The following is a 17,209-nucleotide window of genomic DNA, read 5'->3' on the forward strand; positions in this document are numbered from 1 at the left end:
TGACTACGTTCTTCTGTTCCTTAGTTACTATGGTCTTTATGATTTTTCTTGGCAGAGGTGTAATTATTATACTCATTTGGGAAAATAATTTGTCAATATGTGTTCATAAACTTTAAAAGGTCCTTATTCTTTGATGCAGTAATTCCGTTTCTGGCAATCAATCCTAAAGAAAGAATTATATATACACAAAAACCCAAATGCACTTTAAAAAAAAATCACAGCATCATTCATAGTAGGGAAAAAGAGAAACAATCCAATTGTCCAGAAAAATGTTATAAATAAAATCATAGCACATCACTTACATGGACAATTATACAACATGATCATAGCATGCAAAATATACACCTAGAGTTTTTTTTTTTTAAGATTGAGAAAAAAAACACTCCAAAATATTACTAGTGGTTAAGCTAAGGTAGTGGGGTATGGAAGTGTGTTTTAATATTTTCTTTTATCAACTTTACAAGTGTTCTGTCACACAGCTATTCTACTTTCAGCAACTCACTCATTTAATGCTGTTTCTGGGCTTGTGATGAGCAGCATGCCCGGGGGCAAGGCGGAGGTGAGCTGGGGTTGCTTACAAGCTCGAAGCAGGAGGTGAGGAAATGTGTTCCCTCTCCTCTACCAATCAGACTTAGTTATCGGCTTGATCTCTCCCATCCTTATCACTCCCCAAGGCTCTAACAGGCACACGGCCTTTGGCTCAAGGCTTTTGCTCCCTGTGCCGGATGTAGAACTATTAGTATGGTTTGGTGGGAAGAGACAAGATTGGGACTCAACAGATTTGGTTGGGTTTTAAAAAGCTGCTAGTTATCAGAACCTGGGCTTCTTAAACCACTGGTGTCCTTATGCAGAAATAGAAACGACTCTAATGTCTGCCTCTGAGAAGTCCCAGCCTTTCCCTCTCCTCCACGAGGCCAGTAAGCGGCAGAGCTAGAACACCCAGCGGGTTGCATCTGCCAACCACGGATCCTTCTGTCCTTCTCCCAGGGAGTTGTCTCTCAGGGAGAGTCTGGGGGTATCCATGAGGCCTGATCTTCTGAGCCTCGCAGCCTGCCTGAGTTTTCCAGGAGCCTCAACTCCCACCTTGCTTCCAGGTATGGGGTCAGACATTCCCTGTAGCAGAGCTATGCTTTATAAGTAATTTTTTAAAGTTATAATATATAGGCTTTACAGTTTGAAAGTGAAGTGTTTCATCTGGGGTAAACATAGGGTAAAATGATCACCAAACATCTGGGAGGAAATGATGAAAAAAAAAAGAAAAATAATTTTACATTTTCTCTCTCGTTACATTTTCCATTCACCAACTAAAATCTACTTTTTTTTTCCATGAAAGTTCATGCTGGGTATGTTTCTATGAAGAGTCATTTCATGCAGCCCACACATAAGATGACACTTTATTCAGTCAATCTGTTCTTAGGAACAATGTAAAAATATATATGTGGTGAGGTTAACAGTTTTCTTATTTGAACTCTGAACACCAAAGCTGACAGCCCCTCCCTCTTCAGATGTTTGAAATCCTTTAGGTAAAAGTTTTAATTTAGATTTTTATAGTAATAGAACATGTTTTATAATGTGACAAGATTTAAATATATCGGTTCCAAAATGTTTATTAAAGGAAAATAGTGTTTCTCTTCATGTTTGAAAAGGTTCTGAATATTAATACAAGATTGGGTCTTACTCATGGCATAAGTCTTATACTAATTTTTTTATCTCCAAATTTCTCTTTACCCCATTTCCCAATTATTGCATATGTTGGTAAAAAAGCATTACCCACTTTCCATAAATGATGATACCATCAAATTTTATTCTGACTTATAGTGTCATTTGAATTTTATTTTGATAGCTTGCTACTTATAAGAGTGGAAGGGAGACAAATATATTACCTAACATTTCAAACATTTCAATTAAGGCATCACGGAATTATCACTCTACATTTATATTCCTTGAATTCATAAAATTTAGAAAAAATATATATCTCTTATTTCTGTCTAACTTCACCCACCAAAACAGCTAATCCAAAGACAAAAATTAAATAGTTTTTTAATAGCAAGAGAACAAAACCATAGCAATATGACAGGGTGTGGCCACTGTCTCACAAATACTTCTTGTGCATAAAATAAAAACCAGTTCTATGTCTGGTCTTTTATCAAGGTCTAATTTTTCCATAGTTGATTTTTTTAATCTTTTAACTGTTTGCTAAGTGATATGAATTTTTTTGGCTTGTGCATTACACAAACATGCTGTCCAAAACACTGTTTCTGGTATGTATCAAGAGCCATAAAAAATATTCATTGTTGGATCCAGAAATTCCACACTTAGAAAGATATCCTAAAGAAACAATTTAAAATGTGGGCAAAGCTATAGCCAGAAAACTTATCACTGCATTACTTAAAATAGTAAAAAATGAAAACAAGCTAAATACTGACAGGCATGATTAAGTAAATTATAGTAACCTACTTGATAGAATTCTTTTTATAGCAATTGAGAATGATAAAAGACAATATAAAAGCAAGGAACATGATTGTTACAATTTTTATTTAAATAATTTTTACTATAAAATAGTTTTTTGTTCAATTAAAGAAAATCTGAAAAAATAAAGAGAATAGAAAAAAGAAATATTATTATCCAGTGGAAAAAAAAGAATACACATTTGTATCTGTGATATGATTACAATTACTTTTTTTTTTTTAAAGAAGCAGAGCAAAAATATTAGAATGTTGTCTTGGGTTTCTTTTCTTTCTTTATCAAACTGTATCTAATATAATTTATAATGAAAAAATATATTTAAAAAATAAAGCACCACCTTCTTATAGACAAAATCTCTTGTCTGGTTTACAGAGGAGACTCATGCCTAGTCCCATCCTGTGATTTTTTTTTTTCTTTTTACTGTGTGTATTAAACATTGATTTTACTCTCAGTATCTCTCCCACAGCTACTCCGCAGCCAATAGCTCATGGTATTTGATACATGGGAGGCATTTCTTGTTTTAAAGATGGGTAAACTAAGTTCTGAAACAAGTTAGTTATGCATTTAACTTCCCCCAAATAAATCCACAGAATATCTAGAAATGAAAATAGATCCTTGATTCATTTTTTTCCCTGAACTTGATTTAAAAAAAAAAATCCAAGTCCCTGCAAATTGCTGTCACAAAGTTTACTTATGCAAAGTTGAACAAATTGAATCAGGACATGGGACAAGGAGGTTAAACCTAGGACACCTTCACTGGGAGCATTCTTCCATTCTTGGTGCCCAGAAGATCCTGTGAAGAGTGAAAATCAAAGGACTGCTCCATGGTCTTGCAAGATTGGTAGGTACTCTGACTTTACAGATGAGAAACTGAGGCTGGGAGAGTTGAGCTAATTTGTTCAAGGTCACAGGGCTAGTAACTGGCAGAACAGAGATCGATACCACAAATGACTATCGACAAAAAACGCAGACTCTCCCCACTCCTGATAGCATCGCTGTGAAGATCAAATAATGCAAACATCACAGAAATGTATGCTGGAAATGGAGGCATCACCCTTCCTCAGGATCACCCATTCTTCCTATGCCTCCCACAAATAGAACAGAGATGGTAACTGTAAAGCTTTGTGAAAAAAACAAGAGACTGGTAATATCCTGTTACAATTTTCTTTTTAAAAATGTCTCAAATCTTTTGTTGTGAGGAAATTCTGATCTATGAGATGCTGCTTGAAATAAATGAGCCACTGGCCAGAGCTTGGAAATGTTTGCCATATGAAGAAGGGCATTTGTTATTTGGCATCTGTAGATACATTATTATTGTTATTTAATAATAATTAGTAAATTACTGACAAAATTAGTAAATTTAACATCCTCTTTTGGGAAAACCAGTATTTATAGAAAATTATGCCCCAAGCCTACATTCTGCTTACCATTATACCCAGTTCCAAAGGAATATTTGGGGGGAGGGATTCTTCCTAGATTTAAAAAAGTGTACTTTTCAGGAGGGGGGCCTTACTCTCCTCACTCTTTAGTGGTTTAGTGGTAAATGAGAGGGAGTCTGGAGTAGTGGGAAGTGAGGTTCATTCTATCATCACTTCCAGTCCTGGCTCTCTGCTGCCCCTTGGTAAGTTTCTTAAACTTTCTGGGTGCCCCTCTTCTTACCTTTCTCCTCTGTCCCCCCTAAGCGTGAGAATAACTTTCCAACACTATGCACCTGATAGATAACCTGATCTCGATGGCTGAATATTTTTAATGTGTATTTATTTATTTGAATTAATACATCCACATGGCTCATAACATAAAGTATGTAAAGGGGAATTCAGTGCCATTCCCCTCCCACCTGCTCCTTTCTGGGTGTCCCTGTCCCAGTCCCCAGTTTTATTTTGCAAACTCAGAGGCTGTGAGGGCAAAAGAAAAAGAAAAACAAAAAGAAAAACAATAACCAAGATGACTAGATTTACTCTGAATGAACCGGATTTATTCTAAGGTGATTATTTGTCCCCTTCAAAGTCTCCCCATGTTTTCTGAGACTTCAAACAGCAACACTAAACTACTAACTAATCACAGCACAAGAAATTTTGACTTTGAACTTGCTAATGTGCAAAGGAAATGGTTCAGCCATTTCTCTAGAACTTGGTTGATAATAAATTTTCTATGGTCCCATTTATCATTAAAAAATTTTTGTTTGGTCTTTTTTTTGCTGTTGCATAAGATAGAAGGAAAAAAGAAAGACGTGTTTTCTGCTGCTTTAAGATTTTTATACCTTAGGCCAGAACAAAGCACACAAATAAAAACTTTAACAAAATGACCTTAATTTCCCTTCAGCTAATTCAATATTTGTAGTCCTTCTGATTAAGATTGCTTACCTCTGCATTTATTTATAAAGAGTGTGTTAAGCAAATGAACAGTGGTGTAAGGAGGACACAGTCACACAGTTAAGATGCGTGTATGGTCCCGCACCTGGCACATAGTAGGTGTGCAACCATTGCTGTATAAAACGTCTAAATTATTAAAGCATGCTTGAAGCACGGCAATAGTAGTCAAATATTTTCCACAAACCTTTAGATTTACAATGCAAATTAAAATCATTTTTTAAAAACATTCTCTAAGGACTTTTTTTTGCATGAAAACTTTGGATTAATCTGAAAAATAGCAAGTTATTTTGCAAGAACTGAGGAACACCACTCCCTTCTCCCGGTATCTGACACTGGAAATTTATTGTGCAGGAAGTAGTGATCAAAATCTAACTCAATTCATTTAGGAAAGTAAGGTAATTATAACGATATCCATCCCCCTTAGGAAAGGGTTTAGGCTTTAAGTACACACCACAGGCCACACTCTTTGGATCATGACATACAGTCTAGCGTTGGAGGTCGCTGCATTTGTTTATTTATGGGTGAGGTTTTAATTTTTCCTATTCTACTACAATTAATTAATTAGTGCCATTCATTCATTTACTCAGCCCACAGACATTTGCTACGAGCCCACCAGGACACAAGGCTGTAGATCCACCCCTACCCTCATGGAACACACAATCCCAGCGAAGAATGACTTTTTAATAATCAGCAGGGTAGTGCTTATATGGCGCTTTACCGCTCCCGTCCCGACTAGGTGCCTGGGTTGACCTCAGGCAGTGGCGGAGCCCGCGCCTGGGGTACGGCTCTCCCTGGCTTGCCCCGGCAGGGCGGGGTCAGCCGAGCAGCCGCCGTCGCTGCCCCCGCGCGCTCCCTCCCGCGCGGCCTTTAATTTCGTAGCTCCGACCACCGGAAATTAGCCGCCGGCCGAGCGAACCCGGCCCAGCGCGGGTGAGCGCTGCGTGGGGAGGGCGCGCCCGCCAGCCCAGCCGGGCGCCCGCGGGACGCGCCGCCTGCACCCTCTCGGCCGGGGGCTCGGCGCTCGCCCACCTCTTCCAAATTTAACCATTACCTAAATCCGAAGGGAAATGAGCAAACCTCTGGGATTGGGTGTCAAGGTATTTTCAGCCTTGTTGGGCGTATTTATCCCGAAGTGTTTCCACAACAAGCTATTTCGGGGCCGCGGGGCAGGTTTCGCTCTGCGGACGCCGTGGCCACTCGCCGGGCTCCAGGCCGGCGGCACCGCTGGCGGGTGATTCACGGCCCCGACCAAGGGGGCGGCGCAGCCCAAGCAGGCAGCGGGGTTGTGTGGGGGGTGTCCCGGACCAGATGGGCGGGGAGGCTTCCTCGGAGCTGGGCGCTCCCACCCACTGCGCTCCAGTCAATCTGTGTCCTGAATCTGTGACTTCTTCTCGCTGCGGAAGTCTCCCAGGAGCCAAGAATAGTTCATTTTCTTTCGAGTCATTTCTAGTGCCTGGGTGTTTGGGCCGTCCGGGTCTCCCCATCTCCCGCCGTCCCGCAGAGAAAAAACGGGGAGGGCCGCAGGGGAGGGCGGCTAGAAAGGCCAGGCCCCCTGTCCGCTTCCTATACCCTTGCGCAAAGGGGGAGCGCGCCCGCCGCCCGACTGGGGCTTGGGGGGCAGGTCTGACAGGGCTAAGCGAGCTACTCTTTAACGCTCAGGAAGTGAAGCTTGTGGTTTTGGGGGCTGAGCTCGGAAGATTAAAAAAGGAGAGAGAGAGAGAGAGAGAGAGAGAGACAGACAGACAGACAGCGCGGTCTCTCCCGAAAGCAACTCAGTTTGAAAACTCTCGGAGCGCGATACCCGCGCCCTGACCCCGCAGGTAGGTCCGCTGCGCCTCCCTCCCTGGCGGGGACGGACGCAGGAACTGGCGGGACACCGGCACTGCGGGGGCGACCAGAGGGCGCTGCCGGTTCCCACCCGCTGCCGGCCGCAGTTCGGGAACCAAAAGAGCTCTATCCTCTTGGTCCCCGCGCGACCCGCACGGAGGGGCTGGGGATCTGGCTCAGGGGGCGCACGCCAGGCGGTTTGGTGGTTGTGCAGGGGAGCGGGATCCACCGGGAAGGAAACAGCTGGTGGGGAGGCGGCGGCATTTGGGCTCAGGAGGCTGCCCGCTCTGCGCCTCCAGCTCCCGCCTTCCCAGGCCCTGACCGTGAAGAGAGGCCCGGCCGGCCCGCGTGCGCCGAGGAGGCCGCCCCGCCCCCGGGCGCCAGCTGCTGCGAGAGGTCGCCTTCCCACGCGATCAGCCCTTGGTCCTACCACCCCTCTACTCATTCCACCCTCCCAGGAACGGACAGAACCAGCCACGATGAAAAGGAGGCGCAGGGCTGTGGCCTGAGTCGGGAGGTCGCTTCCGTGCCAGTCAGTCCAGACTCAGCGGTGACGGGGACAACTCACCCCCTGCATTCCCGCCCCAGTCCCGCTCCGCGCCAACGCAGACCCAAACCGCATCAGGGCCCTCGGGACATTTTCACCCCATTTTCCTTTTCCTCCGAGTTTCATGGTTGTTTAAGAAATTGGTTTTGGATCTGTGGTGTCTAAGTATACAGCCGACGGAGCAGCTCACGCCGGGGCGCAGGGAAAACGGAATCGGCAGTGCTTCGCCCTAGGGCAGCCGAGCACCTCGAGGCCTCCTGAAGCCCCGACCCTTAGGGGCCGGCCCGGGTACGGGCGGGCAACACCCTCAATCCTAGGGGCTTTCTGGCGTTTAGGACACGGGAAACGTCCCTTGAGACTCAGCTATATGTCCCAGCGGTCTTTTCTCCCAAGCCTGTCCCATTCCTCCTCCGGGGAAGGGGACACAGTGGGGCGTGGAGCGAGAACTCGTGTGGATTCCGGAGCGCCAACCGGCAGACTTAGACTCTGTCCTGCATCTTGCTCTGGGAGCCGCACGGTTCCTAGTCTGGCAGAATAAGTCGCGCGAAGCTCAAAGATGAGGGGTCCTTCCTGGACCCGGGATCCCCAGGGCCCTTGTTTCTGAAATAACCAAGACAACCGAGAGCTGCGGTGCCCGAAGAGCCTGCAGCTCGCACTTGAACCCGTCCCCCATCGCCTTCACCCTGAGAGAAAGGCAGATTCGTTTTCCCCAAACCTCCTAGCCCGCCAGGTCCCGCCCCCGGAGCGAGCCCCAGGAAAGGCCGTAGGCGCTGCCCCGCCTCCCCGCCGGGCTCAGGTTTCGACCCCGGGATTAGGTGAACTGATTGGGGGGTTAATGAGAGCTGCGTAGCGGGCAGCTAGCTCCCTCCCAGGCCCGCGCCCCGATCCCGACTCTCTAGCTGCTGCCAGAGCAGCCTGCGCTCTCCCGCGTCCTCTAAACGGTTGGTTCTCTGCGGACTCCAGCACACCGCGCGTTTCACAGCCGTCGCGCGCGAACCCGGCTCGACTTCCCCAGGGCGAGGCTTTTGGTGAGCAGAACGGAAAGTGCTTTTTCCCGGGACTTTGTTTCCGAGGTTAGGTCTCCATGGTCTGGTGTGTTTTGCGCCGATCCCTGCCTGTTCCCTCCGCACCCGCGTCTCCGGGCCAATTTTTTCCCCGCGTGGGGCACAAGTGAGGGGCGATCAAGATCACCGGGAAGCGAGTTCTTCCCGTGGCCTTGATTTGTCCTCTGCCACCTGCTTCCCTACCTTCCTGCCTTCTTTCTCCGGCCTTTGCTTCCCCCAGTCCTTCTGATGCAGTTCCCCCGACCCCGCCCCTCAATCAGCCGGAGGCGTCTCGCCCCTGACCCCCTTTCACTACAGTCTGTAGCCGGCTCTTGGAGGGCTTGGTTCTTTGCCTCAACCCGGTCCGAGACCATCGACACATTCCTCCCTCCCCCGCCCTAAACTGATCCGCGCGTCTACGTCTTTCTCCGCAGCCCAAGAGCGGATCCAGACTGGCAGTGTGTGGTCGAGTTGGGGTAACTGGCCTGTTGGGGACTTCGGCTCTCGGAGAGTTTGATTACCAAAACGAGTTTTGCTAGGGAAGGGGAGGGGCCGAGGGGCGTGGGCAGGGCAGAAGGAAGAGGCCTGAGTCTGAGCCCGGGGACGGGTTTTACCGCTGAGCGGCGGCGGCTGGCTCGCGCCACCTGTCCGAGTGCCACCTGGTGAGCGCAGCGCAGCGGGGCCAAGCCCCTCCTCCCGTGGGCCTTGCTCCCTCCTCCCTGGCCCGAACTCTCTCTACTCCGCTGTCCAGTCCCGGGTCCCGGAGCGTGCTGACCCGCGTTTCCACCCTGTTCTCCTCTCGCAGGTCTCCGCCTGGCTGGGGCTTACGGTGGGCTGACGGAGGCTCCAGGGACCCTTGGAGCAAAGTGGGGAGCGCGCCCGACCACCATGCCGCGTTCGTTCCTGGTTAAGAGCAAAAAGGCTCACAGTTACCACCAGCCGCGCTCCCCGGGACCCGACTATTCCCTCCGCCTGGAGAATGTACTGGCGCCAGGCGGAGCAGGTGCGGGGTGTGCGCGGGCCGGGCGGGGCCGCTCCCGGGGCCATAGACTCTGTGTCCCGCCACACCATCCCCCAGGAACCGGGAAGGGCGGTCCCGAAGCCCCTTTGCTGCCTTTTCTGTTACTTACCTTTCAGGTTCCTTCCGGGCTTGTCGCCTAGGTGCCAAGGCCTCTCTGCTCCCGCCCTTGGATCTGGGAGGGTTCCGGCCGGGTCTGGGGAGAGCTGAGGGAGCCCAGGTGCCACGGTCTGGGGGGCGCCTCTTCAGAACCATCGGGCCCATCCAGACCCAACCTGAGCCCCTATCCTGCCTCCTCTCCGCAGACAGCACCTCGAGCACAGGCGGGGCGAAGGCAGAGCCCCGGGGCCGTTTGTCCCCCGAGTCTCAGCTGACCGAAGCCCCCGACAGAGCCTCCACGTCCCCCGGCAGCTGTGAGGGCAGCGTCTGCGATCGGAGCTCGGAGATTGAGGACTTCTGGAGGCCTCCATCGCCTTCTGTGTCTCCAGGTAGGGACCCGTTGGGAGCTCTGGGGTCCGGGCGGCAGAGACCCAGCGGTGAGGAATGAACCGGAGCGGCTTTGGGCACAGAAATGCCAAATGGATGGCGGAGAGTCTTTCCGAGAGGAGAGAGCTTGTTCTTGGGCCCCGCGGGGAGGCATCGGCTTCTCTGGGACAGGAACAGCCTGCTCGCGGGGTCGGCTGCTTGGATCCCAGGCAGTGCTGGGATCCCAGAATCCAGACCCCCGAGTCTCAAACGGAGTCCTGGGCAGTCTGAGAGAAAAGTGTCGTTGGCTTTAAAAATTAAGCTCGCTCCCGCGGCGTTGAGCCTGACAGAGCTGGGCGCCAAGCGTGAGGGACGGGTCCGGAACGAAAATCTCGGCCCCCCGCTAGGCCTTCGCAGGCGCGGATTGGGGGCCTATTTCATTTTTCGTTCTGCCGGGTTGGCCCGGCTTTGGGGACCAGCCCGTTGGTTTCATTTCCAGCCAGCAATCGAGCTTCGCGCAAACCGACTGCACGTTGGGTGGGAGTGAGTATCGGGTTCCGGCGGTGGGGAATGGAGAGCGCAGAACAGCGGGATTCTGACAAGGGCCGGTTATTTCCAGATTTAACTTACTAGTTTTAAAAGATACCCCCAACCCCGTCCCACACTCAGTGCGTCGACTTGGCTAAAGAGAGTGCGTCTGGGAGCCGGCGACCCGAGGGTCCTTCTTGGCTGTGCAGGACACCGCCGCGCAAGGACTGGGCACCGCCGGAATCTCCGACGGAAACTCGAAATGCAGCTTCTCACTGAAGCGGCTAGCCTGGACTGGAGTCTGCGGTGTGTGTGAACAGATTTGTAAATCCGTATGCACTTGGGGAAAAGTATATATTGGTATTTGGTTTTAGCAAAATTCGCATGGGTCGGGGTGCAGAAGGCCACGAATTCGGAAAGCTGTTTGTCTGGCAGGTGGTGACTAAACCTTAAATTGTAAATTATTCCTCTAAGAAATTCGTGGGATTTTTTTAATTCTCTGTCAAATTATGACAGGACTGGGAATAGCGAGTATTTAGCAAGCCGAGCCCCCTTCCCACTGGCCCTGGCTACCTGCATTGGGTATTTAATAACTTTGAGAAATGTTAACGCCTTCCCGTTTTTTGTTTTTTGTTTTTTCCCAGACAGATATGTCTCGGATAGGCCGGGCCGCATTTTATTAGTCCTCTCTGCCTCCCTCCTTCCCGATTCCGGGAAAGAAAAAGGACGGAGTAGGAACACGTAGGGGCCGGGAGATCGCCGGAGCTGGGCCCTCTGCCCACAATCTCGGTCCAGGGCCGGAACGGTCGCCTCTTTCTCCTCCCGCGCAGCTCCGCTCTGCTCGGAGCATTTTTGAAGAGTGGCGCGTCTTTCTCTATGGGGCCGCCAGATGTGCTGGTCCAGCCAGAAAAGACTGTCTTAACGCCGTGCGCTTCCGCTGACCTGGCACAGAATACCTCTCTCCTTTCCCGCTGTCATTTTAAGTTTCTGTGTGCTGCCTTGTCGCCTCCAGTGGTCCTCGAGGCCCCAGGGACCCGGCCGGCGTTTGAGCCTGGGGGCTTCCCTGGAACGCAGCAAGAGGCCTGGCACTTCGCAGACACACCGACTGGCCGACGCCGCCGGGTCTCAGGCCTGACCTAACCAGACGCCCTCTTGTGCCTCCACAGCCTCGGAGAAGTCGGTGTGCCCCTCGCTGGACGAAGTTCAGCCCTTCCCCCTGCCCTTCAAGCCGTACTCGTGGAGCGGTCTGGCGGGTTCCGACCTGCGGCACCTGGTGCAGAGCTACAGGCCGTGCGCGGCCCTGGAGCGCGGCGCCGGCCTGGGCCTCTTCTGCGAGCGCGCCCCGGAGCCAGGCCACCCCGCGGCGCTGTACGGCCGGGAGCGGGCTGCTGGCGGCGCGGGGGCCGGGGCGCCCGGGGTAGGCAGCGCAGGAGGCGGAGCTGCCGGCGGCGCGGGCCTGGGGCTCTACCGCGACTTTGCGTCCGCGGCGGCAGGACTGTACGAGAGGCCGGCGACCGGCGGGCTGTACCCGGAGAGCGGCCACGGGCTGCACGGCGACAAGGGCACCGGCGTCAAGGTGGAGTCGGAGCTGCTGTGCACCCGCCTGCTAATGGGCGGCGGCGCCTACAAGTGCATCAAGTGCAGCAAGGTGAGGCTCCCTCGCGCCTGGCTTTAGCGGCCCCGCGCCCCCGCCCCCGGCCCGCGCCCAGGCAGCGTCCGCGTCCCTCGGCCCCTCTCAGCGGCCCTCTCCCCTGCCCCACCCGCCTCAGGTGTTCTCCACACCGCACGGGCTCGAGGTGCACGTGCGCAGGTCCCACAGCGGCACGAGACCCTTTGCGTGCGAGATATGCGGCAAGACCTTCGGGCACGCGGTGAGCCTGGAGCAGCACAAAGCCGTGCACTCGCAGGTAAGCGCGGGACGCACGGCCGCGCGCCGCCCTGCTCAGGTTTTCGCGTTCTGGCATCATCTGCTTCTTTGTGCAGCACCGACCGCTCTCCGCCTGGCACCTTTCTCCTTGGACTTGCCCAGACTGCCCCCAGTCTCCTCTGCCACGTCCCCTTGCTCAGACGTAGGCGTGCAGGGAAAGGTGCGTGGTTGCCGGCTCAGGGCTCGAGGCAGCCCTGGAGTTTGGTGTCATATCATTGTGAGACTCCAGAATGTGATCCCCATCATTACCTTGGGTTTGAGAAGGGCTTGTATGCACTTTTGCAGCGGAAATGTCAGATTTACTAGCTCTGTTTCTTGGCCTCTTTCTTTTCACCAAACGGCTGTCACTTAATCTGCATTGACCCCTCCTGACTGAAGAAGAGGAATCTCAGCTCATTTCGAGCATCCAGTATTTGTCCCGGTGTTCTTTCAGTTATTCACTTATAAATATTTGTTGCTTAACTTCCAGGTGCTAGGTACATGAGAATCCAGTAACACACCAGGTCCCTGACAGGATACCCTCACAGAGATTACAGTTTAGCTGAGAGATAGAGGCTACGTAGATAAGCAGATAAGTTCACAAGTAACTATGACAGAAGAATGCTTACTTACAGAGACCTATTTACTAAAAAGAGTATTCTCCCGTCTCCTTCAACACCCACACTGGCTGGGGGGAGGGGGGAGGAGCCTCTCAAGTGACTGAGGTCTAAGCCTCCTGTTGAGGAGGGTGGAGAAGTGTTTGTAAATTGGTGTCAAAAAACCAGGGTGGGGATACGTTTTGGCTAAGGGGTGTGGAAGTTTGTGGCTGAAAAGTGTTTGGGTTGAAAAAGTGTTAAAGGGGTAGAGGATATGGGTGGGAAGGGTGGAGGTTGGAAATAAATGGGAGGAGAGAGGATAATGGGGCAGGCTATGGGGAAGGGGAGTCTGAAGGAAGGGAGAGCCCTAGCTTTGGGGATTTTAGCGTCAGGTTAGTGGTGAGGAGAATGGCAGCCTAGACCATTGCAATAGTAATGCCACCTCTTTCTTTCCGCAGGAACGGAGCTTTGACTGTAAGATCTGTGGCAAGAGCTTCAAGAGGTCATCTACACTGTCCACACACCTGCTCATCCACTCAGACACTCGGCCCTACCCCTGTCAGTACTGTGGCAAGAGGTTCCACCAGAAATCAGACATGAAGAAACACACCTTCATCCACACTGGTGAGCTGAAGGCCCTTGGCTTGTAGGAAACACCTGTTGAGGGGTGGAAAAGGGGGGTGGAGGTCATTGTTTTCTCCCTGAGGCCAACGTAATTCACCTTCTTTGTGATATTCTTGCCCCAGAATGAGTGGTGGAAATGACCTTCCAGATGGAGTTAATCACTGCATGTGTGAAAAAAAAAAAACAAGAGGCACAGCTTCTCTTAGGTTCATTTACATACATGGTTCTCCCCAGAGAGGCTTTGATTTGGGGTTATATCTGAAGAACCACTCAGCAGGTCAGCTGCAAGTTTTCTATCCTTGCAAAGAATATTTTCCGCTAGTTTAGCAGCTGCTCCAACTGCTGCCTGCTCTAGCTGAAATATGAAGCTCCAGGGTCCTCTCAGAGTGTTGCTCTAAATGTTTACCTAGAGATTGAGACTTTCTCTAGGGCTACCACCCAGCCTTTTGGGGGAGAGTCTTATGTGTGACCTCTTGGCTGCATTTTTAGGAGTCTGACAGCTTATTCTGACTGAGCAAGTGAAAAAATGGTAACTATTACTGGGCTTTTTCTGCTAAGCGCTTTTAAAATGCATTATCTTATTTTATGCTCACAACAACTCAGGGAGGTAAAGACTACTTCTTATCCCCATTTTAGAGATGAGGAAAGTGAGGCACCTGCCCAGGGTCATATTGCTAGCAAGTGGCAAAGCCAGGACTTGAATTCAGGTCTGTCTGCTCTCAAATGTCTATCCTGTTGACCACTGTTTATTATATTCTGTTTTCAAAGCCAAGGGGATTGGTGGTTATAGAAAGCTTCTATTCACTTATTGCCCTTTTCAAAATATCAGCAAGTTTGTCATAACAATGATAAGTCTTCTTTACTCTATTATGATGCTTTATAATGTACAAAGTGCTTTCAAATCTATCTCTTCATTCGATTCTTACTGCTGTCCCATATAGTAGAAGGAGCTGCTCTTACCATCCTGAAACTCAGAGAGAGGGAATGATTTACCAAAGGTCAGACTGAGAGTAAATCATAGGGCTGTGGAATGCTCTGGCTTCCAATCCTGAACTCTTTCTCTAATATTTTGATTGTGTGTAGGTGGCAGGTTTAATGCCAGGAGCACTCTCTTCAATAGTCAACAAGAAATTTACACGAGATCCAGAATTTTATTTTATTTTAGAAGATGAATACTGACTTAAAACAAATTGCAGTGTGTTCCAATCACCGTTGATGTTTACAAATATGCTTGGGCAGTGTAGATGCCCCCATCAGAAAACCTAGAAAAATATCCTACTTTATTCATGCTCTCTTGCCTGAAATTTCCATGCAACTCGCTCCTTTTGAGTAAAGGTATTCAAGACGCTCACCAAAATGCAACTAGGATCTTGACTGAATGAAACATTAAGCCCTTATCAAACATTTACATTATAGCTAGAATTCGTTTCTCAGATTTGTTTGACCCTAAGGGATAGGATAAGTTTTGATGATTGGTTCCTTATCAAGGAAATCTGAAGCACAAAGATAGAAAGGGGTACAGCAAGAGGAACAGAGGGTTCCTCAAAAACAGACTTCATCTATTTTGCATTTTTTCCAAGGCCAAACCCTGACTATAATGCCATGCTGAGGCTATTTGGAAAATCATCCTACTTTCCCAAATGTTAAACAGCATATGAATTGGGGGGAAAACAAACTCTTTTCTGTTACTTATTTAAAGGTATTTTATTTTATTTATTTATTTTTGGCTGCGTTGGGTCTTCGTTGCTGTGGATGGGCTTTCTCTAGTTGCGGCGAGCGGGGGCTGCTCTTTGTAGCGGTGGGCGGGCTTCTCATTGCGGTGGCTTCTCTTGTTGCAGAGCATGGGCTCTAGGCGCCCGAGCTTCAGGAGTTGTGGCTCGCGGGCTCTGGAGTGCAGGCTCGGTAGTTGTGGTGCATGGGCTTAGTTGCTCCGCGGCATGTGGGATCTTCCCGGACCAGGGCTCGAACCCGTGTCCCCTGCATTGGCAGGTGGATTCTTAACCACTGCGCCACCAGGGAAGCCTATCTGCTATTTATTAATCTATGGTGAAGAGTTGCTGGTATATAAAGAATCCTGTGATTAACCTCGTAAAAAGAAAGTAAAATCAAGATAGAAAAGGATCAGCAGCCTTAAGAAATACTTTGTGACCCAGATGTGGATGTTTTATAAATAAGACTTCTAGAAATGCCCATGCTTTCAAATACAACCTGTTGTCCTCCAAGAGCAAGAAAGAAGACAGGCTCACTGGTCCATACAAACCAACACCCACTTGGAAACTCAGATTTGAAAACTTCCTCTCAATTAGAACAGAGTCACATGGTTTGAAAGACAGCACCCCGGCCCCTTGCGCTGAACATCTGCTGTGGGAGCTCTCTACTTCTAAAGCAAAGGGTGTCCTCCCAGGGTGGATTCAGCTGCGTGTCTGGGGAGGGCACGTGGCCTTTGCTCTGTTTCCGTTTAGCAGGAAACGGTTTGGGGCTGAGAACCCCCACCCGGAGAGTCTCCCTTTCACGTGGTGCACCCCTGGCTTCCCGGGACTTGCACTGCCACACACGGCACCCTCCAAGCTGCTCAGAGGCCCTAGACTGTGGTGCAGCCAGCCACTGCCAAGAGCTTGTGGGTCACAGTGAGGTCCCCTCTAGCTCTATCATAGACTCATGCTTCCTCCCCTCCCCCTTCCATCCCTGTAGGTGAGAAGCCCCACAAGTGCCAGGTGTGTGGCAAGGCATTCAGCCAGAGCTCCAACCTCATCACCCACAGCCGCAAGCACACAGGCTTCAAGCCCTTTGGCTGCGACCTGTGTGGAAAGGGCTTCCAGAGGAAGGTGGACCTCAGGCGGCACCGGGAGACGCAGCATGGGCTCAAGTGAGCGCCTTGGCCGGCTGCAGGCGCAGTTACGCAGGCAACACTACGGAGGGCAGCCTCCCCACTTGCCACCAGCCGCTTCCGCAGATCCCACCAGGGTGATCCTCCTTCCCTTTTCTCCCTGGAGCCGCCAGAGGGGATAAGTTACCTTTTCACATTTCAGCCTGGAGTGGGAACCAAATGACTGCCTGGGTATGGGACTCACCGAATAGGCTCCTCTACATCTGAAGACTCCAAGTGGAGAGGCAATCAGATAAAATCTCGGGACTCACCGTCCTTCCTATTCCCAGCCCTGTTCCACAGATAGGAAGGTCCTTCAGGTTTCTTCCCTTCTCCTCCTGACCTACCCCAGATACTTGTGTGGAAGAGGAGGAATCATCATGTACGAGGTAAACGTATCAATGTTTTTATCTGGAATGAAGAATGAGTGTTATTTTATTGTTTTCCTTCTGGGGAGTTTTTTGACCCCTTTTTTGTTGGGTGCTGCCTATAAAGGTTGGAGGAATCGTTTCTTCCACTTGGAGACTGGTTCAGAAACTGATTTGGGAAAGGAATTTCATACTTTTGAAATTACAAGATACACTGTGGATCCTGCCCCAAGAAGGAGCAGAAGAAAAGTCGGCTTGGTGAGGAGAAGAGATTAGACGTCCTCCCTCCAGGAGGCCCGTGAAGGCTTCTTCAGAAGAGGTGGAAGCACAGAGCAATGCCTTTGGACAAGATTGTCATCCATTCATTCAGCAAATGTCTACTGACCACCAGTTACCATGGTTTCAGGCCCTATGCTAGGTACTGGGGAGCCAGAGAGTAAAGTCTCTGTCTGCCTCTGCCCCGAAACTCCAAGTAGCTGGGTCTGTTCTCCCCCTGCCCAAAGGAATTCTGAGAAGGTAAAACAGAATCTTGAAACTTCCCTTCTGACTGTTTGGATTTTATCAAACGTAAATGAAAAATAGC

The 17,209-nt window shown here is 50.0% G+C and overlaps 1 protein-coding gene across 1 annotated transcript; it reads left to right on the forward strand.

Annotated features, from left to right (window-relative positions):
* The first annotated feature begins 9,113 nt into the window (after window positions 1–9,113).
* GFI1 (growth factor independent 1 transcriptional repressor) lies at window positions 9,114–16,262 on the forward strand. The gene is made up of 6 exons (XM_024119898.1): window positions 9,114–9,258; window positions 9,579–9,761; window positions 11,433–11,914; window positions 12,036–12,173; window positions 13,227–13,392; window positions 16,084–16,262. Exons 1-6 carry the CDS (start codon window positions 9,144–9,146, stop codon window positions 16,260–16,262), a joined length of 1,263 nt encoding a protein of 420 aa, XP_023975666.1. The 5' UTR covers window positions 9,114–9,143.
* The last annotated feature ends 947 nt before the right edge of the window (window positions 16,263–17,209 follow it).

Source organism: Physeter macrocephalus, chromosome 4, assembly GCF_002837175.3.
Source record: "Physeter macrocephalus isolate SW-GA chromosome 4, ASM283717v5, whole genome shotgun sequence".
NCBI lineage: Eukaryota > Metazoa > Chordata > Mammalia > Artiodactyla > Physeteridae > Physeter > Physeter macrocephalus.